The following is a 26,634-nucleotide window of genomic DNA, read 5'->3' as shown; positions in this document are numbered from 1 at the left end:
ATACATGAAAACAGAACGATTGAGACAAACCATGGAAAGTTGTCGTAAGGGTAATGACGCCCATGCCAAATTGTTGTCGGATGAGAATTGCATATTTAATTTCTAATTAATTGCATCTGTAGACAGCGAAAATGTGGATCATTCGCCATTGAATTAATTGCATTTAGAAATTGCTATAGGTGCATTTTCTAAAATTGAGATTGGTAATAATCGTTCAGATAAATTGACAGGCAAAATGATGACGTCCATAACTCTTTTGTGGTTGGCAGTAGCTATCGTTGACTCTTCATTGAAATAAATCGCAGTCATAGTATAAGGAAACCCAATTTTGCTAAACAACAATGATAAATTTACATTAACAGTATTTTGAAACGCATTTCTTAAGAAGAATATAGGAATTGAAATTGAACGATTAAAAATAATGGTTCAAAAACCGTTTTTGCTTCACATTGCATATTCGATTCGTTGCCAAATTTCATGTCTTCCCCGAAATTTGAGCTCATTTGGTAGAAATTTCTAGACTGCACATTTCATGGCTTGTTTGTATGGGTGTAACGGTTCTATAGCACACAACGTCAGCAGCTTTAGCGCCACTCTCGGGTTAGAGAGACTGCTGACGCTTTTTAAGGTCCTGCTTTAGACTCTGTCACGCGCGAGTTGTAAAAGTGGCTCAAACGCACAGTTTCTCCGACAACCCAAACGGAAGCTCCAACGAAATAAGAAATCGAAAAAAGGATCACCGAATAAAAATTTAAAAAAAAACTACTAGGAAGGCTACAATCAATTAAGCAAAGTTAGCGGTGTATTTTGGGACCTCCGATCGGCTAAAAAATTCTTACAATTGTTCTATCTAGCTAACTATCTACTAGATCTACTTTGAGCTCAAAGGAAAAAAAGAACGAACTTACAGTTTCGTAGAACAAACTTTGTTCTGTCGTTGGGGCCCAATCGTTGTGTTGCTCCTACAGGTACACGAGTGGACTTGAGAATCAGAGAACATTTTTTAAAAAGTGGACAGGCCTTACGCATATGGCCCAGACTTTTGCATCCTATTCTACATCATATACGACTTCGAGTTGGGTATTCACTAAGCTTTATTCATATGGCCTATTGAAAGTAAATCTAATTATGGATTGAGACAATACCTTGGAGGTACGTTATTGAGGCGCACCCAATCTAAATTTTTGCTCTATGAAAGTTTACCAAAGCTTTCTCCATAAGCTGTTGTGAGTTCTTCTTCTTATTTGTGGCTCTACGTTCTCACTGGAATTTTCCCTGCCTCTAACAGGTTGATGTCAAAGTTGGCCATTTTGTATGGAAAACGGCTTCCACTGATATTTTTATGAACACAGTTGTACATGCATTTGTACATTGTGCCCATGGAAGAAAGTTTCCTGATTGGAGCAGGAATCGAAACCGCCGTCTCCGGATTGGCAATCCAAAGCCTTATCCGCAATGCTAACTGGAGACCACACTTAAGTAAGTAGAGTAGTCAAGTAAACAGATGCATCATTATTTGGGATGACGGCAAAATTGCATATTAAAACGCCTATGACCAATGAATATTGATACTATAAAAACTGCGGAGTCCACTTGTACAAATTGATCATGGATGATGATTATTCGAAAAACCTATAGCAGAGTTTTTTTTAGGTAGTGTGATTGGATCTCAGGACCTTGGCATGAAAAGCATGCACTTTAAACATCACACCAGGTCCGCTTTCTTGAAGAGTTGGAAACAGACGGCGCACTTAGTTTATTCTGAAGCAGGCTTTGCATGGTATACATTAAGAACAGACTTGTTAGAATCCCAATATGGCCGCCACAATGGCCGACTTTGGCACCTACTCACGACTTTGAGTGCACAAATGTCTTCGTAAACAAAACCAGCGTATTTGAGCTTCTTATTTTAAGCTTATTACAAGTGAGCAAGAACAGAATAATAAAATGCATTGTTGTTTGAAACTTGCTTCTTGAGATTTGTGCGTCTGAAGTTTTGATGTACTTTTGAACCGAGATTTCAAGATGTTTGCCATTAAATAGGTGCCGACGTTTTACTAAAGCGAACATGTGTAGGAGAAGTTCTCACATGGGTTTTGAGGTGAAATTATATTAACCCTAAAACGGATACCTGGGGTCCATTGGACTCCAGGCGCCTTTCAGAGCTCGTCTTTGATGGAACACACTCAGCGAGGTGACGAAACTGAGGCCATGAAGGTATTCCTTTTAGGGTTAAGATTGTACGATCAATAATGTTTTACTCCTAAGTCCAAACGTTTGTTGCAATCTTTTCGCGTATTGGTCACTCCTGCTAATTTAAGATATGTTTTATGTTGCAACATTTTTTATGTACCTTTTTTCTATCTTTTTCAGAGTCGGTTTTTAGAAGATGCGTCAATAATGTGTAATTCATGGTCGCCTAGACATAATGTAAGTATGAATTGTATGATTTATAATTTCATTCTTTAACTTTTTTGGTCGATTCGTATAACAATATGCAGTTATCAGAAATGAAAATATTATAATTCAAATGAACTATTGGATCTAACTCGGGTTTCTTTTCTAGTTTAAATCCTTGAATTTCAAATGATTTTTAAGGGTAGCTCTCTTGAGAAGAGGTCTACCGAATTCGAATAGCAGGGGGACAAGGGAGAGGCTTTTAACTCTTGCATCCTCGACAGGGTATCCAGTTACCAACAAAATAAACAAACAAAACAAAACTAGTGCACTTGATCTTCTTATTTTAAGCTTATTACACGTGAGCAAGAACAAAATAATAAAAATATATTGTTGTTTGAAGCTTGCTTCTTGAGACTTGATGCTCTGTTGAAGCGGGATTTCAAGACGTTTGTCCTTAACAGCTATGCAAAATACTCTTAACAGCACGTTTGTGGAAATTTGAATTTTACTGAACACATGATGACCATTTGGATGTTCTCTCGGTGAAAATAAGTTTTTGCAATTTCTCATCGTAATAGGCTGTTTTACCTCACGCAAATTTGACAGGAAAAGGCATACTTTCCCACACCAAATTAAGTGCTGTAATGGTTGATTTGCATTGTGTAATAAACCATTACAGCACTGTTTTCAGTTTTGGTCAACTTCTTGATGCTTTCTGGATGCAGTTTTGAAACATTGTGACAACTGCTCAGTATAACCTGTAATGATCAGATTTTCTTAAGCATGGCTATGAACATACGTGTGCAGTTTGATGAAAAAGTTTTGATAAAACTATCCTCAAGGGTAGTTTATGAAATTGCAAAAAACGATGTACGCAACTCGGTGCAGAACTCTATTTTTCCAACACTCGTCGTAATTATCCAACTCGGCAAGCCTCGTTGGATAAATGTACGACTCGTGCTGTAAACATCCTCATTCTGCACCTTGTTGCGTAAACTACTATTCTGAACAGATGTCAAGATTTTTTAAATCGGTAGATATCACAGCGAAACATTTTTTTTTGTCTCAAATACAAGCTTATGTACCGTCCTGTGGGGCTACTTTTGATATGCGGGGCAACTCTGGCCACTAATTAGTTTTACTGCAGTACCAACATTGGTTTTCCAAATGATCCTGGAACTAGGAATGTTTCCTAATTAAATTCCACACACTTAAAATAAAGTATCGTGTTCAACTGTTCTAATTTGGTAAATGTTCAGAATACCAAATGTTCAGCAAAATATTACCGATGCGACGTTTGAAAAAAAACTTACTGAACGTTCAGTAAACTACCGAATCATTGGCAATGTTTACCGTACGTGCGGTAAAATTTTTCCAAACTTCGGTAAAACTGAGCTTCGGAAATCTGAAATTTAACCGGAAATAGAACCGCTGAACAATGCATTAGTCTTCTGGACATCAAACATAATTCACACAGGAATTATTCACAAAAGAATTATCATCTACGGATCACGGTTTTTCACCGCCAGATTGTTACATTTCTAAAACATTGAATAGGTACATAAAAGGCATCACAAAATGATTTAACAAAGTAGGTGAAGCATCAAGAAATCACGTTTTAATTTTGCATGCAAACATTAGAGGACAAATCTGATGAACAAAGCATCGATCCAATCTGCATTTTTTTATCCTGGCTTTGCTCACTTATAAAAAGAGACATTTGTTTACGAATTTTTAAGATTGGTACTCTTGAAAACGTGAGTAGGGATCCAAGTCGGCCATCGAGGCAGCCTTATTAGTATTTTAAGGCAAAACTGGAAACATTTCCTCATTTTTTGGTTTTTGATTTTTTAATAAAAACAAAGAAACAATAAATCGGTTTTCGTATGTATAGGATCATGGTATCTTCTGATTTTTTTTTTCTCGTGGTGGAAAATGTTTTCCATTTATGCAGAAACCATTTTTTTTCGAAATTTTATTTAAAAATGGTTTCTGAAGAAACGAAAAATATTTTCCACCAGGAAAAAAAAACAGAAGATACCTTGATCCATACTTTACATGTGTACGAAAACAGATTTTGAAACTATTGCTTCGATAAAAAATCAAAAATAAAAATATGAGAAAATGCGTCCATTTTCACCTTGATGGAGCAGTTTCCGCAACAGCATTATATTACTGGATAAGGTCTCATACTTTTTCGTATTCATTATATTAATTACTACAATAACCGATAACTAAGTTATCGATGGGGAATGTTTTATATTCGTTGTGGGCTTCGTGGCCGTGCGGTTAGCGGCGTCAGTCGTCTAGGCGTTTCGTAAGCCTCGGAGTGTGGGTTCGATTCCCGCTCCAGTCGGGGAAAACTTTTCGTCGAACGGAAAATTCTCCATTGGGCCACTGGGTGTTCAGTGTGTTGTCCGTTGTCTCGTGTATGTAATGTTCAGTCTGTGCAGCCTTTGGCTGAAGACGGTGTAGTGTCTTTTTTTTTATGGAAGTAATATCTAGGAAGATTGGTTTGCATCTTCTGATCTGATTAATACGGTTATTTTCAGGTACAAATTTTGAAAATTCATCAAAGCGTCGATATTCATTCATTTTTCTACAAAAAACACGAAACTTTCAAATACCGTTTTCTTTGAATGTGGAAAAAACGGATTCCTGAAAGATTTGATAGATGTGATCTTGAGGCTCACATTGTGTTTCGATGTTTTAGTGAATCTTGGTGGATTCCTTGTGTGGTAGAGTCTCGATGAATATTCGTACACACTTCGCGCGCACCCGATTGTTCTCGTCTTGTTCACTTTGTTGCGCATTCCTTCAGTCTCTCTGCTACCATGCACGCGTGCAGTTCATAGTCCTCCGCAGCGCGTGTGATATTGATCTTGATCTTATTAGGTCGTTACCACAAGATGGCGACGAGGATATAGAATCCTTGTGATGTGCAACATTATTAAGTGAAAATATAGAAGCGAAAATCAGAAAGAAATGGTGTGGAGCTGTGCTTGCGTGGGGGGATGCTGGAAAAGTGAACAATGTGATGCTCTGGCGTGATTAATCTAAATGTGAGAATTTGAAAGGAAGAAAGTGTTCCTTTGAAAAAAAATAGTTTTCAAATACTTGTGAACGGCTTGCAGTTGATGTACGTTATGCAAACCAAACGGCCCGCCATGTGAAGGGAATGATTTAACCGGCACAGTAATTTTTGCATCCGTTTCATTGTGCATTGTTTCTGTTGGTGCTGACGGTGAAACTATCAGCCGTTCAAGGTCACGCTATTGAATGGATGCGAGAAAGCAGGTAGGTCGTTCGATGCTTTTGTTGTGTCCTTGAGGGAGAAAGCTTATTGCTCATGTGCAAATATTATGTAAAGTGCGTGAATAGTGTAGCGCAAGTATGACACTTCTGTGGCATATTGCTTATGCAAATGCTCAGTAATTGCACGTTTCCGGAAATATAGTCATGCCTAATGTGCTTCGTTTTATGAAAAAGTAACAAAAAATGTACTGGTGCGATACGATGTAAAGTTATACCACAGATAACAAATGAAACAATTTAACTCAAATCCTGTGTAATAATTGTAAAAACCATATACGTTGCTTAGTTCCGCCATCTATACAACCAATTGCAAGAAGTAATTGCTATCTATTAGAGGTTATTTCTGTTTTTCATTTGCACGCAAACAATGTGAATACGTTTGCTGCGCCATCTCTAAATGGTTGCTAGATAGGTTTTCTTATTGAAATGACGATAGAAAGGGTCTACACACGTATGTTAGCATGAATGTCTGTTATCTGTGGTGGTTATGCTTGATTTATCGATTTATTGATATAAAAAATGTGTAGTGCCTTATGCCAAAGTAGCACTACATACGCTCATGATGATGTAATTAAAAAGGAGACGTATAAAATTAAGGTTTTCACGTTGAAGCAAAGCTATATACCATAAGATTTTGATACATGGTTGTGTAGCAATAGACAACTATTGGTTTATATTAAACGGTACTTGTGAGTAAATATGTTAAACATACAGTTTGGAAAAAAAATACGGAAAATGGATTTTGAACCGTAAGCATAATTAAAAAAAAAAACTTTGAAAAATAAAGAACGCTGAGAAGATTTTCTCTCTCTCTAGCTCAGACCTTTTAACCCATAAAGCTGAAAAGGTTTTGTGTTGCAGTTTTTAGCTACTCATGATTTTAATAAACAGATCTCAGCTGCACTATTTTAAAGAGGAAGATAAGGGTGGCTAATCTTGGAGGATTAATTAATACATGCCATAGTTTATTGGAAGATAGTTTTTATTCCTTTGTGCTGTTGTATATTGTCAATACGTTGAAAAAATCTCACCTATTAGCATTAGCGTGGTGCTGACAGTGGTGATCGACTGTGCGACTGACGGAAGATAAAATGATGCGATAGTATTAGGTATTAAATGTTGTGAGAAAGTGATCTCATGAGTTAACGCTCTTGGATGATGCGAGGATGTTTGTTCTTAAATGATGCGAGAATGTGATTTCATGAACTTGGCTCTTAAATGATGCAAGACTATTCTCCTAAATGATCGCTCTTGGATGATGCGATAGTGTTCTATTCCGAGTGACAAGAGAAGATGATCTCATGAGTAACCGCTTTTAGAAGATGCAAGTATGTATGCCCTTAAATGATGCGAAAATTGTGTGACAGCTTAATCACGTGGATCATTGCTCTTATGATGCGAAAATATTCTCATAAATGATCGCTCTTGGATGATGCGATGGTGTTCACTCTTAACTGATGCGAGAATATGATCTCATGAATACTCGCTCTTGGATGATGCGACAGCCATAGCTCTTAAATGATGCGAACATATTTCCATAAATAATCGCTCTTGGATGATGCGGTAGTGTTTACTTTTAGCTGATGCAAGAAAAATGTTCTCATGAGTACTCGCTCTTGGATAATGCGATAGTGATTGCTCTTAAATGATGCAAGATTGTGAATTCATAAGTTATCGCTCTTAAATATTACGAAAATGTGCTAGTAATCTATTGCTTATAGACGATGCGAGAGTGCTCACCCCTTAATGTTGCTATAATTTAGTCTCATGCATTATCGCTCTTCAATGATGCGAGGTTATGATCTGAGGGGATACCGTTTCCAGATTATGCGAGAATCAGTACTGTTAGATAAATGGATGTGGTAGTGTCAATTGAAAAATGATTGTGATAAGACAGTCCCAAAACCTAAAAGACTGCTGGATTGACGGTTTTTGGGTTATGCGAGTAAACATATTCAACTTCATCAAAAACAAATATCATTATATTCATTGAAACGAATTAATGAAAAGTTTCTCGTTCTTGGGAGATACGAAAAGTTTACTCATCGCTCTTGAATGTTGTATGTGTTGCAGTATTGATACATAAAAAAATGAAAGACTAAAAAGTTTATCATGATCGGAGTTTGTATTCTTTAGAATAAAAAAAAGGATCCTGAAATAAACGTATAAGCATTTCATAGCTCTTGTTTCACTGGTACCGTGAAACAGAAGACGAGGTGCCGACTTCAGCCAGGAAGTCGCACACATTTAACATTTACTAACACAAGAAAACAGGTAACACACATAACACCCAGTGGCCGTTTGATGGAAAATTTTCCGCTACTGGAGCGGGAATTGATCCCACACTTCGAGGTCTTCTGTGTGTCTCGACGACTAACGTTGCTAACTGTGCGACGACGAAGCCTTCTTCAACTTTAACATATGCCAATATCAATGGTAAAGTGTCGTTAATAAAGTATAATTATAAAATCAAGAATGATCATGGAAAGGGATCAACCTTCACTCATTATCAAGACAACTGTAGTTTATCGGTTGTTTAGTTTTTAAGAAAAAATCTTTCATCAATAGAAAAACGAAAGCAGCCAACGGGCCGTTATTGGAGTGGAAATACATTTCCCTTTATGTAAGTTTCCCTTAGCATAATAATTGATAGGTTTAGAAAACAAGTTAATAGTGTAGCAACACCTGTAAAGATTTATAACACAATTTTATTCGGAAATAAAATTGATATGAAAGTGAATTGATAAGAAATATGTATTCAGTTCCAGACAAGTGACTATTCTGCGATAGCCTGTCTTGTCTATCGTACAAGTATGATGCTGTTGTTTTCAGCTAATGGTTACCCGAATAAAAAAATACAGTAGAAAAACCGAACGTTGTATTGTAACAGTACTATTTAAAACCATATTTTTACAATAGGAGGCAATCAGTGAAGTACTAGATTGAAAGTAGTGAGCTGGATTTTTGTATGGTGAGATGTTCAATTCTGCATTTCTGCAATGAAATGGTGCAAACAGCGTGGGTTATATGATTTCTTGGCTAATTTGATGCTGTTTGAGCAAAAGTTTGGATACCTTTGTTGTTGTATTATTTATTTCATGCAACTTCAACAACACAGTTACCCAAACTTTTGCTCAAACAGCATCAAATTAGTCAAGAAATCATATAACCCACGCTGTTTGCACCATTTCATTGCAGAAATGGAGAATTGAACATCTCACCATACAAAAATCCAGCTCACTACTTTCAATCTGGTACTTCACTGATTGCCTCCTATAGAAACCACTGTAAAAATAAAAATACAAAAACAATAAAATGTAATGTAGAACACCATGCAGTAAATTGTAAATAAGATTTTTACAATATACTATACGGGTTGTTAAGTATCGTAACAATATAAAAAAATATTTTTCTCCATATATATTTTTTTGCAAAACCATACATTATATTGTAAATGAATTGTAATAAATACTGATACGTGGGTTTTAATACACCGTACATTGTATGGTACACATATGGTTTCAAACAACAAAATGTACCGTAAATATATTGTTTTTAATTGTAGTTTCACCACTGGTTATACATTTAATTGAATGGTTTTGGAATGGTTCTCTTTTGTTATGTTGTATTGGTTTACATTACATAAACCATGTAATGTTATATTATCTTGTCATTTTCCTCCTGTTAATGGCATCTTAGGCTTACTAGCATTATGAGAATGCGCTTTGGGAATTCTCCAGAGCGTTTTGGATAACCTTTCATATATTGGATCGTCCACGTCTAAGTCTGAGTCGAGGTCTGAGTAGTCTCTGAGTGCATTAACAGTTGAAGCTTAGGCTCCCATGCCCCACCAGCCAGATAACCGGGTTTCGCAAACTAAGCATTATTTGTGGCAACACTTTGAGCGGCATGATGGAACTATGCCGAGCGCGCTGAGCATTATTAGACCACTAATCTAGTTGCATGAAGTGGGTGACGAGGTACATAAGTATCATTACAGCGTGCTTAACCGTTATTGCAATATTGAGGCTCCAGTTTGACTAAAGTTTGAAATACACGTACATATGTATTTAACAACTCATTAGAAAACTGTCAAGTTCGATTCAAGTATAAGTTAGGTTAAGAAGCGAACCCACAGACGAACCTATATTAGAATTTCTTTCAGTATTCAGTCCAGTCCATATGTTAAAGATGGCTCTACTTCAAAGATAAAGTTCGTCAATCGTGTTCCTCTCATCGCACTCTACATACCTAGCCCGCCATATCTCTTCGATCTGCGATTCTTAAGACATCTGGTTTACTACTTATTTAAACATTTTATTGACTTTAAATTGATGTTTCAACTTATTCACTTTTTTCTTTCCTTTCCTTTGCATCATAAAAGTCACAAAGATCAACAAAACAAAGCACGGAAAAAATCTAAAACTGAATAAATAATTAAAAATGCACGGAAAAATAATGTTTCGGAAAAGTGAATGGTTCAAACGTAAGAAAAACAGTATAATATAGCGTTACATAAAAATCGAATGTAAATGTATAGTAGCTACAATGTGCGAAGCTTTAAGTTAACAATTTCATTACAATATACATTATTGTAGCTGGTACACTGTATGGTGCAGGAATGGTTTTCACCAAACACCCTATGGTTAGTTTTTATCCGGGTAGTGCCCTGTGCCATTTGGCCTTCAAAAAAAAAACGGAGCTTTTTGTCTGTACAAACAAATACATATGTGTGTTTGGTAACATCGGTCTTAGTGCTAAAGAAATCAGCATATTGCAAAGTATGAGGAATTGTATAATAAAATAAGAAAAAAAAAGTGAAACGTAGACAAGAACTATGGCTTTTTGTTTAAAGCGGTATTTAGTGGTTTGCACAGTCAGATTCAGTTCCTGAATCAACAGATCTTATCCGATTGGCATGAATAACGTTAATAATCAACGAAATAAATCAAAATAAATCCGATCAGTCGTAAAAATGATATTATTAAATTGTATATGTAGATCAGGAATAATATAATGAAATTTGAAATTAAATCAAAAGGTGAAACTGTGCAATATTTATTTAGCTCCAAATAACAGGTTTTTGGTCATAATTCGAGACTATTGATAATTACATATCCTCTAGTACATCATCATAAACAATTAAAACAATTATTTTTTTGCGCTTACGATACTCGTTTATCAAGAGAAAAAAAATAGCAACATGGCCCGTGATGTTCTTTGGGGTGGATTGGGTCCTTAAACTATTGCAGAATAGTTCACCGACGAGGGTAGTAAGTACATATAATTGATGATATCGAACTTTTGATCTAGTGTGTAGATCTCAGAATCTGAAATCCAGATGTTCAACATATTTAAAATCTTGCATTGGAAAGCAACTCCATATTGTTTGGGTAATACATATCTAGCTGTCGTCTGAGGATAGGCCTATTACTATATTGCATGGTGATCGTGAAATTCGGAATTAGTTTCGCACTGGTACTGTAATTTGGAAAGCGATCTTTAATTAATTCGCTGCTGTTCAACATAACATACATATTTGATGTCATTTATATTGGACCTTAGATTCATTGTCGATTCAGATCGATAAGTCCGCTACATAGCTAAAATGTTGTCCACTGAGAGATATTTTAGACCTCACTTAACAATTTATGTTTTTGATTCCATTATAGTGCAACTAAGTATTTGTATATAACCTCTGATTGGGAGTTTATATTCATTTCATTGAACGTCGTCAAAAAAAAAATACAAAATACTTTGAAGATCTAGAATATTGTTACTTTTAATAATTAAAAGATCTGAAATAAAGTTAAGGATAAACTTGTTAGAAACCCAAAATGGCCACCACAATGGGCGACTTCGGCATCTACTCAAGATTTAAAAATTGTGCGTCAGAAGCTCTTTTCAATTTCAAGACGTTTGTCCTTAATAGTTAATTTGCTTCATCTAAATTTACACAAACCAAACGATCAGAATTTGATTGTGTTTTTAATTATGGTATCCCAGAAAATATACGATAAATTATAAACTAAATCATGAAATTAAGTTGCTTTGAATTGAAGAATAAGGGAAGGATATAGTCATGTCCTTATGCGACGTTGAATGAATTGCCATGTAAGCATAACCATTTTAATATGATAGGCTGTCACCAGATAAAACGAACATGCGTGTAGAATATATTCATAAGGGTATGAAGCTACACCATAAAGTAAACTGATACCGACTGCGTTATATTCAAAAGTTTACCGATATGTGAGGTGTTGTGAACAGTAAACAGTTTAAATATGTTTTCATTAGTTGGCAAATAAAATTTTAGTGAAATGCTAATTAAATCCTTGAAAATCGTTAGGCTAAACTTTGGAGTAAAAAAAAATGCTTCAAATTTAAAATTAAACTTTTTATAGGGAAAAGGGGATGTGGTAGAGTCTCGATGAATATTCGTACACACTTCGCGCGCACCCGATTGTTCTCGTCTTGTTCACTTTGTTGCGCATTCCTTCAGTCTCTCTGCTACCATGCACGCGTGCAGTTCATAGTCCTCCGCAGCGCGTGTGATATTGATCTTGATCTTATTAGGTCGTTACCACACCTTGTGCAATATTTAATTGAAAACAACGATTTTTGTATGAAAATCCATAATTTTATTCAGTATATTGCTGGGAAACTTTGTCAAGAATCGCCAGGGGATTGTTATGGTCTTCTTGTTTTCTTACCCAGCATTAAAACTATGCTGCTGTGTTAAAAGATAGGTTGTCAGCTTGAGCCGTACGCTTGAGCCGCAGTTATGTTGGCTACGAAAACATTGCATTGGTGGGACAGGGACGCCACTTCCTTGAGGATCGCAAAGTGATCTGATACGACATTTGTAACAGAAGGTTGAAAATGTACAAACCGCGTGATGCTGCTTAAGGCATAGACAAACAGACGTAATACTTCGAACATTTTCCGATTAAAATATAGTCACGGGAACATGTTCGCCCAATGCTAAAAAGGATGAGTTTGGGCAACCATCAATTAGGTGGCAGTAGTCGGCAAACGTCAAACTCGAACAAAAACGATCCGAGCGCCCCGGTTGGGCAGATGTGCAACTAACAAATTTTCAAATAGATCGTTAAATCTGGTGTGCTTTAGGGGTTTCATACCTTGCGAGGATAAAACATCGGTTTTTTATTGCATAAGGCAGCATCCATTTATTACGTAACGCTAATTAAACTAAGATTGAATAGCATTGATTGGCAAACATTTATTAGGAATGAAGGAAATGTCGAAACGGCAGCATGCATTCTCAATGAAATTTTACGGGAAGTTATCAAACGAGAAATTCCCGCAAAGAAAATACGTCGACACAAAAGTACAAACAGTCCAATTTGGTATAACAACCAAATAAAAAATTTGAAAAATCGCAAGCAAAAAGCACACAAAATCTACAAAAACCACCAAAGCGATGAGAACCTAGCAAAATATTTGGAGATCTGCGATCAACTGAATCTAGCCATCAGTAATGCATTTGAAGAATACAATTCAAAAACTGAACTTGAAATAAAGTCCTGCCCAAAGAACTTCTTTAATTACGTAAAAACAAAACTAAAATCTGACAATTTTCCATCCGTAATGCATCTTGACGAAAATTTTGGGGATAACTCGGAAAAAAACTGCAACCTTTTTGCAGAGTTTTTCCAAGAAATCTATACCACATTCTCGGAAGACGATCGTGACCGTGACTATTTTGCATTTTATCCAGAATTTTCCAGGGATATTGGAGTGAGTCAAATCCACGTGAAGGAAATCCTAGACGCCCTAATGAACTTAGACGCGTCCAAAGGTCCTGGCCCGGATACGATTCCACCAATTTTTATGAAAATATTAGCAAAAGAGCTTACTTCTCCATTATTTTGGCTTTTTAACAAATCACTGGAAACTGGAATATTCCCTAAAATATGGAAAAGCTCTTTTTTAGTACCTATCTTTAAATCCGGCCGAAAATCTGATATACGTAATTATCGTGGTATTGCCCTCATCTCTTGCATTCCGAAACTTTTCGAGGCTATTGTCAACGAAAAGCTTTTTCTCCAAATCAAAAATAGAATCACTGGAGCACAACACGGCTTTTTCAAGGGTCGCTCAACAACAACAAACCTGCTTCATTTCGTTGACTTTTCCTTGAATGCAATGGATAATGGAAACCACGTGGAAGCTCTTTATACGGACTTTAGTAAAGCATTTGATCGCATCGATATACCAATGCTGCTTTTCAAACTGGAAAAAATTGGATTTGAGCCAGGCCTTCTTAAATGGGTTGAATCATACTTAACAGACCGCCAACAAATCATTAAATTTGATGAAACCAAATCGAAACCAATTCAAGTCACTTCGGGTGTCCCTCAAGGCTCTCATTTGGGACCCCTTCTTTTTTTTTCTATTTATCATGTACGTAAACGACATTTCCTTCATTCTCAACAAACTGAATGTATTAATTTATGCCGACGACATGAAGCTCTTTCTGGAAATCAGAAATGAAGAAGACATCAATGTATTCCGCAATGAAATAGACAAATTCTACATATGGTGCAAGAAGAGCTTATTAGAACTGAATGTAAAGAAATGCAACCTAATATCATTTAGCAGAAAAAGAACAACACCATATTTCAATCGCATTAGGTAATCAAATTGTGGAAAAAAGTGATAGAGTTAGGGATCTAGGCGTAATATTAGACTCTAAGCTAACTTTCGTAGACCACTACAATACTATCATTCACAGGGCGAACAACATGTTAGGGTTCATAAAACGGTTCTGCTACAACTTTCATGACCCATACACAATCAAAACGCTTTTTGTGTCATATGTAAGATCAATCATGGAATACTGCAGCATTGTATGGTCACCATTTTCAATCACACATGAAGAAAGACTCGAATCTGTACAAAAACAATTTCTTCTATTCGCTCTTCGTAAATTAGGTTGGACTTCATTTCCTCTACCATCATACAAAGCACGCTGCATGCTTATAGACATACAAACTTTGAAAGAGCGACGTGAAGTAGCAATGGTTGCTTTCGTAAATGATATCGTTTCGCAAAGGATTGATGCATCTGAAATCTTATCGAAATTAAACTTTTACATTCCTTCAAGGCAACTAAGAAATCGAAACTTTGTATGAAACCATCACAGAACTAATTATGCCAAATTTGGGCCTTTGAATCGAATGATGGATATTTACAATCAGCATTGCGAAACAATCGACTTTACAATGTCTCGGCAAAATCTAAGAAAATATTTTAATACCATTCGAAATCGCAACACATAACCAGGGTATTCAATCTAAATTTTAATTTTACACATAAACTTTTTTTTCTTTTCAAAATATATAAGAACATTAGAAGATAAGAGAAATGTGTACAAATATGTGTACTAGTCTACGCTGATTGACGAAATAAATAAATAAATAAAATCGACATTTTTAGACCCCCCCTCCCCCCTCCGTAACGCTTTTTTGTATGAAAATCCTAAAATTTTTGTATGGGCCGTAACGCTTGGTCGTATTCCCCCCTTCCCCCTAGAGCGTTACGTTATTTGTGGACGGCGCCTAATCTGAATGTATACTAGCTAGAGATATTCCAAATAGGACAAAAGGTCGAAGGTCAAAAGGTCGATGGTCAAAAGGTCGAAGGGTCAAAAAGTCGAAGGGTGAAAATGTCTAAGGGTCAAAAAGTCGAAATGATGAAATAAGTAGTCGAAATGACAAGTGGTCAAAAGGTCGATGGACCGAATAAGAAACGACCGAAAATAATCTTAAATCCATTTTATCGTCTTCTTTTTCTTCGTCATCATTGCAACTTGGCCTATATCTTTTCAACTTAGTGTTCGTTTAGCATTTACACAGTTATTAACCCTCCTTTCACATTAGGGTCATTTTGTACCCAAACCGTACACTACGTCTGCGAGCTGTTGCCAACGTGATGCAAAAGGTAGGTGGAATGAAGGGCTGTCTTTGCAATTTGACAAAAAATCCCGTTCGTAACGGGAATCGATCCTTTAGTTTGGGATTTGTTTAAAAGTTTACCTGATACATCCTTTTGATTAACGCAGATCTTTGAAGTTCTATATTCACAGCTATATGCGTAATTACCATTACTGTTTCCTATATATATTTGCCTTCTTTTTAACATAGGCTGTTCTTTCTAAAAATGCATTATGAAATTTTTTGGCGAACTTACTAACAAAATATAAATGAGTAATTACTGGCAACACTGCATAATGAGTAATTCTCGCTGAGACCAGCCCACTATTTACACCTTGTCATTAAAAATGCTTAAAGTGGCGATTTTCTGAAAGTCCTTTCCAAAAAAGTATGAAAAAGGCATTTGATTACTCAAATTGATGGACCTCCCGTTCGTTAGAACCACAATAATGTTTGAGAACCCCTCGATTTTGGTCATATGGTGGCTCATTTGAACTGTTATAACTCGAAAGTTTCTTCTAAGATTTTGACCTCCATCATGGATTTTTATACCAAAACTTTTTTTTTCACCATATTGGCAACCACCGATTTTCAAAATTTTTGCATCAATTGAAAGCTGATACATTCATGTATAACATATCAGAAAATTAGAGATGTCTTTTTCTCCTATCTAAAGATATATGCAGATTTGTAAATCAAGCCACGTTTTCTCCATAGGGGGGGGGGGGGGGGTAAGACGGACCACTGATTAGTTCTGTCACTTAAGAGCTGAAATTTGACTTTCTTTTACAATTAACTCTATCTTCTTATCAGTTGATGATTATTGAACCACTTCATTAAAGAATACATATGTCAAAAGTGCAAAAAATAAACAATTATTTACATGGCTACACGCTTTTGTGATGGGATCTAATTTTGAGGCGGTAATAAATAAGCTTTTTAACATTAAATTGCTAAGTTTTCACATTTTATTTTGTGTTTCCCAGTTGTTTTAAACTGTTCCGTCCTATACACAACGAAATTCAGGAAAATTTCATAGATTATGGATAACGGTGGTGGATTGAATGTTTTGTTTTGTGTGGGGGTAAGACGGTCCGCCGTAAGGGTGGGTAAGACGGACAGTGTTGGGGTTACTTTGATAATGCCATGAGAAACACATTAAAACCCACACATTGTTCACAGTTTGAAATCTATGCAGTACAAAAATGATTGTGAAAGCCAAAGCATTTCATTTTGATTTTTTTTTTTTGTTTAAAAATTCATTATATTAAAATTTTTGTTGATGGAACAGTTTGAATTTCGTACATACTGTTAGGCGTTTATCAGTGTATGGAAGTTTTCAATTTACAAAATAGATTTTAATTTGCAAAAACACGTTCGCTAAGAGATTTAAAGCCAAATTTAGATTCTACTATGATTGATCTACCGAATATAAACGGCCATTAACATCATTTAACGCAATTAATGGTGCATTAGCTAATTTTCCAAACGTGTCCATCTTACCCACCCTACTGGTCCGTCTTACCCACACTGTCGAAAAACATACGTTTAGAGATCACATTTTGTTTAACTCAAAAGTCATAGAAAATCAAATTTTGTTGCTTGCAGACTGTAAAGTACCTTAGTTGAAGTAAATAGTATGGAGATAAAATTTTAATTATCGCATTGTTCACACTGTCAAAATAGAGTGTTTCCTAAACATGTCCGTCTTACCGCCACCCCCCCCCCCCCCCCCTACATTTCCATGCGCACCAGCAATGGCACGCAGCAGCACCAGAGTTTACGCCTGCATGTATACACATACCAACCGGCAGAAAAATCTGGGGAAATCGGGGGTTCGTTTCCGGTTTTTACTGTTTCTAAATGATGCGGACATTGCTTTTAAAACTTTTTTAGTGTTTTGAAAGCTTAAACCTTCAGCTTTCCATTAGTGGGTTCTGAATTTAAATTCGTGTTCGTAAACACTGCGAAATAACGCTGCATTTATGTAAACGACCGGCACCTGGCCCAGTGCGCAAAAGTGGCATGATTTACAAAACGGCAGATAACGGCAGAACATTTGAAAAGGGCCTATCTGCTTTGCGTAAACAAACATGTTTTTGTCTCTGTAGAGCCCATCTGCATCCACCCACGCACATCAACACCCTTATCAGAAAGAGTGTTCTTCAAGCTATCTGTTAAGGGTGTTGATGTGCGTGGGTTGATGCAGATGGGCCCTACAGAGGCAGAAACATGTTTGTTTACAAAAAGCAGATAGGCCCTTTTCAAATGTTCATTTAGAATTGTTTCAGCTTTCAATTGATGCAAAAATTTTGAGAATCGGTGGTTGCCAACATGGTGAAAAAAAAGTTTTGGCATAAAAATCCAATAGATCTCTATTCAACAACATTTCGTTTTAAGGTGGTTTTTGAAGGAATTTTCGAGTTATAACGGTTTAAATGAACCACCATTTAACCAAAATCGAGGAGTCTGCAAACATTGTTGTGGCTCTAACTAACGGGTCCATCAATTTGTGTAACTAAATCCATTTTTCTTACCTTTTTAGCGAGGTTTATTCAGAAAATCGCTCCTTTAATAATTTTTAATGACATGGTGTAAATAGTGGGCCGGTCTTAGCGAGAATTTCTTCAATATTAATAATATTTATTTTGCCTTCTTTAGAAATAGGCCGTTCTTTCGAGCTGTACTGTCACAGCGGTTATTTTTTATTTGACTCTAGGTATTTCCAAAGAGATCTACTTCAATGATCTATTAAAATATCAAACGATGATCAAAAAGATAGCATAGTTTCCATACTTTACAGGAAAAATATAGAAGCGGAGCCAAAACTACTTTTAGTATTAATTACAGCGTGTGCCAATGATAGGAACCCTGTATCAGTTATGGTTACATTTTTTAACTTCGGTTCTTTTTCGCGCTATTTGCATGCAGTCCTTTTGGAATTAGCCACAACTGGTACACTATGGCAAAAAAAGGGTGCAAGGAAACCGAAATTTAATGGATAATGATTTATTTCTACACTGAAATAAATTTTAGAGTAACAGTAACTGTTCAACCATTTTTTTATTTTACCATGCCAAAAATAGTAATCATGAACATGTTATCAGTAATAACTACCATGTTTCTTTTAAAATTACTATGGGCTGACGACTGAACAAATAGTAATAGAAACTATTAAATGTAGTCATTTTGATAATGCTATGCATGTCTGTCAGCACAATTTTTATGTTTGCCTTTACCATTCTCATGTTTAATCAGACCGAATACTGTTGCCACCTTTTTGGTAATTTTCTCAGCAATAAATTGGTTAGGTTTAATCGGACATCTGGGCTGCAAAACGGTGAGTCGATAAGGAGAGCATCCAATATAGCTCTGGTCCTCACAAGTTCCTACCTCATGCTTCCACGGGTCAAGCGATGACAAAGACCGCCAGCTAAGAGTTGTGTGCTTAGCTGGTAGTGCAGCCTGGGCACTGTTGTCCTTCTGACTTCAGCTAGATTGAGGAGGTACGATCCGAGTGTCTGTTCACCAAGGAGGTGCGGCTCAAACAGCGTCTGTTCTGGCATCCAGCGGCTGAGTAAGAAACGCTGCACCACGCCCAGCTAGATCCAAGATGGTAGCCCCATCAGCGTGGTCGTCCCAGTGTTGGTTGGGACGTTAAACAGAACTGGCACGATGGCCCTCCGGCGAGACAGGAGTGTTGGCGTAGGCCCAATAAGCCACCCGTAAAAATCCCCATTGCGAATAACATAGGAGAAAATACGACTCGATACAATCGGCAAAGACCCACGCGACGAAATAAGGACTACGATTGGAAACTTGGAACATGGAATTGCAAGTCACTAGGTTTCGCAGGATGTGACAGGATAATCTACGACGAACTACATCCCCGCAACTTCGACATCGTGGCGTTGCAGGAACTTTGTTGGACTGGACAGAAAGTGTGGAAAAGCGGGCATCGAGCGGCTACCTTCTACCAAAGCTGTGGCACCACCAATGAACTGGGAACAGGATTTATAGTGTTGGGCAAGATGCGACAACGTGTGATCGGGTGGCAGCCGATCAACGCAAGGATGTGCATGTTGAGGGTTAAGGGCCGTTTCTTCAACTACAGCATCATCAACGTCCACTGCCCACACGAAGGGAGACCCGATGACGAGAAAGAAGCGTTCTACGCGCAGTTAGAGCAAACATACGATGGTTGCTCGCCGCGTGACGTGAAAATCGTTGTCGGCGACATGAACGCGCAGGTAGGAAGGGAGGAAATGTACAGACCGGTAATCGGGCGAAACAGCCTGCACGCCGTATCGAATGATAACGGCCAGCGATGCGTAAACTTTGCAGCCTCCCGTGGTATGGTAGTCCGAAGCACCTTCTTCCCCCGCAAAGATATTCACAAAGCCACCTGGAGATCACCCGACCAACAAACAGAAAACCAAATCGACCACGTTCTAATCGACGGTAAATTCTTCTCGGATATAACCAATGTCCGCACATACCGCAGTGCGAATATAGATTCGGATCACTACTTAGTCGCTGTATGCATGCGCTCAAAACTTTCGACAGTTATCACCACGCGTCGAAGTCGAACGCCGCGACTCAACATCGAGCAGCTGCGTAACGTAGAAGTGACTCAAGACTACGCGCAGGAGTTAGCAGTGGCCCTACCAACGGAAGAGCAGCTTGGCGCAGCTACACTTGAAGATGGCTGGAGGGACATCCGATCCGCCATAGGTAGTACCTCGGCTACAGCACTAGGCTTCGCGACTCCGAATCACAGAAACGACTGGTACGACGGCGAATGTGAACAGTTGAAAAACGAGAAGAATGCAGCATGGGCGAGAATGCTGCAACACCGTACGAGAGCGAATGAGGCACGTTACAAACAGGCGCGGAACAGGCAGAACTCAGTCTTCCGGATGAAGAAGCGCCAGCAGGAAGAACGAGATCGCGAAGCGATGGAAGAGCTGTACCGCGCTAAGGACACACGAAAGTTCTACGAGAAGCTGAACCGCTCGCGCAGAGGCTTTGTGCCACAAGCCGACATGTGCCGAGATAATCACGGGAATATTCTCACGAGCGAGCGTGAGGTGGTCGAGAGGTGGCGGCAGCATTACGATGAGCACCTCAATGGCGACATTGCAAGTACCGGAGGTGGCGTGGTAACAGATCTAGGAGTATGTGCACAGGACGAAAGACTTCCGGCCCCTGACCTTCAAGAGATTGAGGAGGAGGTTGGCCGGTTGAAAAACAACAAAGCCGCTGGAGCAGATCAACTACCATTACATACATTTATTTGTTCAACATCATTAAGACAAGACATAATCAACAATAGTACGCCACAATACTCGGTTTGTGGCTGCCGCTCTCCATCCTCGGTCGCGCCCAATGCTCGCCAAGTCACGCTCCACCTGGTCCGCCCATCGTGCTCTCTGCGCTCCACGCCTTCTTGTGCCAACCGGATCCGTTGCAAACACCAGCTTTGCAGGGTTGTTGTCCGACATTCTTGCAACATGCCCTGCCCACCGTATCCTTCCGGCTTTGGCCACCTTCTGGATGCTGGGTTCGCCGTAAAGTGCAGCGAGCTCGTGGTTCATCCTTCTCCGCCACACACCGTTCTCCTGCACACCGCCGAAGATCGTTCTTAGCACGCGTCGCTCGAAAACTCCGAGTGCTTGTAGGTCCTCCTCGAGCATGGTCCATGTCTCGTGCCCGTAGAGGATCACCGGTCTTATTAGCGTTTTGTACATGGTGCATTTGGTGCGTGGGTGAATCTTTTTCGACCGCAGTTTCTTCTGGAGCCCGTAGTAGGCCCGACTTCCACTGATGATGCACCTCCGAATTTCACGGCTCACGTTGTTATCAGCCGTCAGTAAGGATCCGAGGTAGACGAATTCCTCCACCACCTTGAAAGTATCCCCGTCTATCGTAACATTACTACCCAGACGGATCCGGTCGTGTTCGGTTCCGCCTACCAGCATGTACTTTGTTTTTGAGGCATTCACCACCAGTCCGACCTTTGCTGCTTCGCGTTTCAGGCGGGTGTACAGTTCTGTCACCGTTCCAAATGTTCTAGCAATAATGTCCATGTCGTCCGCAAAGCACACAAATTGACCGGATTTTGTGAAAATCGTTCCCCGGCTGTTGAGCCCGGCTCGTCGCATCACACCTTCCAGCGCGATGTTGAAGAGTAGACATGAGAGTCCGTCACCTTGTCGCAGTCCCCGGCGAGATACGAATGAACTGGATAGTTCACCCGAAACCCTTACGCAGTTTTGCACACCGTCCATCGTTGCTTTAATCAGTCTAGTCAGCTTCCCAGGAAAGCCGTTTTCGTCCATGATTCTCCATAGCTCTGCGCGGTCGATACTATCGTAAGCCGCTTTGAAGTCGATGAACAGGTGGTGCGTTGGGACCTGGTATTCACGGCATTTCTGGAGGATTTGCCGTACGGTAAAGATCTGGTCCGTTGTCGACCGGCCGTCGATGAAGCCGGCTTGATAACTTCCCACGAACTCATTTGTTTTAGGTGACAGACGACGGAAGATGATCTGGGATAGCACTTTGTAGGCAGCATTCAAAATAGTGATCGCCCTGAAGCTCTCACATTCCAAATGGTCGCCTTTCTTGTGTATGGGGCAGATTACCCCTTCCTTCCACTCCTCCGGTAGCTGTTCGGTTTCCCAGATCCTGACTATCAGCCGATGCAGACAGATAGCCAACTTTTCTGGGCCCATCTTGATGAGTTCAGCTGCGATACCATCCTTACCAGCTGCTTTGTTGGTTTTGAGCTGGTGAATGGCATCCTTAACTTCCCTCAGCGTGGGAGTTGGTTCATTTCCGTCCTCCGCTGCACTGGCGTCGTCGTTCCTTCCGTTGCCGTGGGCTCCCGTGCCTACGTTCTCCACGCCGTTTAGGTGCTGATCAAAGTGCTGCTTCCACCTTTCGATCACCTCACGTCTGTCCGTCAAGAGGCCTCCGTCTTTATCCCTGCATATTTCGGCTCGCGGCACGAAGCCGTTGCGGGATGCATTGAGCTTCTGATAGAACTTCCGTGTTTCTTGGGAACGGCACAGCAGTTCCATTTCTTCACACTCTGCTTCTTCCAGGCGGCGCTTTTTCTCCCGAAAGAGGCGGGTCTGCTGTTTCCGCTTCTGTTTGTAACGTTCCACGTTTTGTCGAGTCCCTTGCTGCAGCATTACCGCCCTCGCTGCGTTTCTCTCCTCCAAAACCGCTCTGCACTCTTCGTCGAACCATTCGTTCCGTCGATTCCGTTCCACGTACCCGATGGTGCTCTCGGCTGCGTCGTTGATGGCTGCTTTCATTGTACTCCAGCAGTCCTCTAGAGGGGCCTCATCGAGCTCGCCCTCGTCTGGCAACGCGGCCTCGAGATTCTGCGCGTATGCTGAGGCGACATCCGGTTGCTTCAGTCGCTCTAGGTTGTACCGTGGCGGTCGCCGGTATCGTACATTGTTGATGACGGAGAGTTTTGGGCGCAGTTCGACCATCACCAGATAGTGGTCGGAGTCGATGTTGGCGCCACGATAGGTCCTGACGTCGATAATGTCGGAGAAGTGCCGTCCGTCAATCAGAACGTGGTCGATTTGAGATTCCGTCTGCTGTGGTGATCTCCAGGTGTAACGATAAGGGAGGCTGTGTTGGAAAAAGGTGCTACGTATGGCCATATTTTTGGAGGCGGCGAAATCAATGAGTCGTAGGCCGTTTTCGTTCGTTTGCTGGTGGGCGCTAAACTTACCAATCGTCGGTCTGAATTCCTCCTCCTGGCCTACCTGAGCGTTCAAATCTCCTATGATGATCTTGACGTCGTGGCTTGGGCAGCGATCGTACTCGCGTTCGAGCTGCGCGTAAAATGCGTCCTTGTCATCATCAGTACTTCCGGAGTGTGGGCTGTGCACGTTTATTATGCTGAAGTTAAAGAATCGGCCCTTGATCCTCAACTACCAAGCGAGCTTCTAAAATACGGTGGAGAAGCACTGGTGAGAGCACTACACTGGGTCATTACCAAGATTTGGGAGGAGGAAGTATTACCGGAGGAATGGATGGAAGGTATCGTGTGTCCCATCTACAAAAAGGGCGACAAGTTGGATTGCGGGAACTACCGCGCGATCACACTACTGAGCGCTGCCTACAAGATACTCTCTCAAATTTTATGCCGCCGTCTATCACCGATTGCAAGAGAGTTCGTGGGGCAATATCAGGCTGGATTTATTGGTGAACGCGCTACAACGGACCAGATGTTCGCCATCCTCCAGGTGTTGCAGAAATGCCGCGAATACAACGTGCCCACACATCACTTGTTCATCGATTTCAAAGCGGCGTATGATACAATCGATCGAGAACAGCTATGGCAGATTATGCACGAATACGGATTCCCGGATAAACTGATACGGTTGATCAAGGCGACGATGGATCGAGTGATGTGCGTAGTTCGAGTATCAGGGACACTCTCGAGTCCCTTCGAATCTCGCAGAGGGTTACGGCAAGGTGATGGTCTTTCGCGCTTGCTGTTCAACATTGCTTTGGAGGGTGTAATAAGAAGAGCGGAGATAAACACGAGTGGGACGATTTTCACGAAGTCCTTTCAGCTGCTTGGTTTCGCCGATGATATTGATATTATTGCTCGTAAATTTGAGACGATGGCGGAAACGTACATCCGACTTAAGAGTGAAGCCAAGCGAATCGGATTAGTCATTAATGTGTCGAAGACAAAGTACATGATGGCAAAGGGCTCCAGGGAGGAATCACCGCGCCCGCCACCCCGAATTCATATCGACGGTGATGAAATCGAGGCGGTTGAAGAATTCGTGTACTTGGGCTCACTGGTGACCGACGACAACGACACCAGCAGAGAAATTCAGAGGCGCATTGTGGCAGGAAATCGTGCCTACTTTGGACTCCGCAGAACTCTACGATCGAATAAAGTTCGCCGTAACACGAAGTTAACTATCTACAAAACGTTGATTAGACCGGTCGTCCTCTATGGGCACGAAACATGGACCCTACGTGCAGAGGACCAACGCGCCCTTGGAGTTTTCGAACGGAAGGTGTTGCGTACCATCTACGGCGGAGTGCAGATGGAAGACGGGACTTGGAGAAGGCGAATGAACCACGAGCTGCATCAGCTGCTGGGAGAACCAACCATCGTCCATACCGCGAAAATCGGGAGGCTACGGTGGGCGGGTCACGTCATCAGGATGTCGGATAGCAACCCGACTAAAATGGTTCTCGAGAGTCATCCGACCGGTACAAGAAGACGTGGAGCGCAGCGAGCTAGGTGGGTCGACCAAGTGGAGGACGATCTGCGGACCCTACGCAGAGTGCGGAACTGGAGGCAAACAGCCATGGACCGAGTGGAATGGAGGCGGCTACTATGTACAGCAGAGGCCACCCAGGCCTTAGCCTGACCGGTAAGGTAAGGTAAGTTAATCGGACATCTCAAAGTAATTTGAGAAATTAGTTATTGAAATCAACGGAAAACTTCAGATACTTGGTAGCAACTCGGTGGCAAGTGTCCATAGTCAGATAATTTATCGTCGATTTTTTTCAAATTGTATTAATTCTTTCCATCATAAACCGCAGAACCAAGATACTTCTTGCCACTAACAAGTACTTCCAGAAACCACTTCGACCGTCATCGTGGGAGCTTATAGCACCGATAGAGCACCTCCTTACTAACGATATCTTAATAAATCATCTGCCCTCATAAGTTTCCGATTTTGAGGCCAGCAGTTTTTTCAGAAGCCTATCCCCTTGGACCTTTACCCGAAAGTTCCGGCATTAATTGCAGCATGAAACCTCTTTAGGTGCTGGTGAACTCCTCCTTGCACCGAATGGGAATCCATCCCTTCCGATTCAACCGAAGCCAAGACCGAAGCAGAAATTCCTCCATAAAAGGAATGAATCAGAAGTAAATCGACCAGTAGAGCACGGGAAGGCAGCACGCTTCCGGAAAAGTCCTTGAATGCCCAGGACAGAATGGCCACTCTCGTCATGAAGAAGCCTCTGCTAGGACTCTCAAACGCCACACTCGTAAAACCAACATCCATCGAAGCCGAGTTCACCCAGGTGCCAGCAGCTTTAGTTTCCAGGCAACATCACCCAACCAATTGAGACTTGACAAGAACCTCCGGCACAGAATTTGTCCTCAGTTCCACAGATGCATGCCACGATACCGCCTTCGAAAACCACTATCTGTACATCTCCAAAAATCTAATCGAACAGAAATCTTCGCCGCAGGTGTTTCGGAAGATAGTTATTAGGTTATTATGATGATTGTATTAATTAATGTAATTTATTTGTCGAAAACCAATAAAAATAAAAACAGATGGCAGTACTATTGATCGAACCACATACTTAGTAACTGCAACTATTTCACGATGGTTAAACTTACTATGCCCTTGCATGCTCTTTACCACGCGCATAGTAAAATAAACTAATAAATTCCGTTCAAACACACCATGAAATGTAAACATTTGATTATCCCCCTATGGTTTAGAAGGAAAAAAAAAACATTTGGCGGCATGGTAACGTAAACCCTGCACATGGTAATTTCAAAAAAAAAAAAAAAAATATGGTCTACCAAAATCAAGTAGTAAAAATGTTTTAATGCCACCCTCGATACAGTTAGAATTACCATGTCCGTTTTTTCAGTGCACCATAATTTTAGCAAAATATGGAGTTTAAATGAGTGTGAACGTGATCTGTTGTTCACAATTTCTTCCTTGTTGATTTACATCGTTAAGGGGTGAAAATCAACTATGGTGAATAATTGGTACTATAGCCATAATTGGAACACTTAATACTGCATTTTTTTGATATTGTATATGTAATGTTTCTCTATGTTTTGGTTATTTCTTTTTATTTCATCCAAAAAGGTCTAAATAAAAAAAAAACTAGGACGAAAGGTCGAAAATACAAGTGGCCGAAAGGTCGAAATCAA

General features: G+C 40.0%; 1 protein-coding gene across 9 annotated transcripts in view; it reads left to right on the top strand.

Annotated features, from left to right (window-relative positions):
* The first annotated feature begins 411 nt into the window (after positions 1-411).
* The window catches only part of LOC109417984 (inhibitory POU protein), a 231,644-nt gene continuing 205,421 nt past the window's right edge, over positions 412-26,634 (top strand). For 7 of the 9 annotated variants that reach the window (XM_062851153.1, XM_062851104.1, XM_062851060.1 and 4 more), the window contains exon 1: positions 2,314-2,430. In XM_062851153.1, the coding sequence (XP_062707137.1) occupies positions 2,401-2,430 (30 nt within the window). In that variant the 5' untranslated portion in view covers positions 2,314-2,400. The other 2 variants (XM_062851243.1, XM_062851015.1) reach the window with 2 other exon arrangements.

This window comes from Aedes albopictus, chromosome 1 (assembly GCF_035046485.1).
Source record: "Aedes albopictus strain Foshan chromosome 1, AalbF5, whole genome shotgun sequence".
Lineage (NCBI taxonomy): Eukaryota > Metazoa > Arthropoda > Insecta > Diptera > Culicidae > Aedes > Aedes albopictus.
This window is presented reverse-complemented; position numbering and strand designations above follow the sequence as displayed.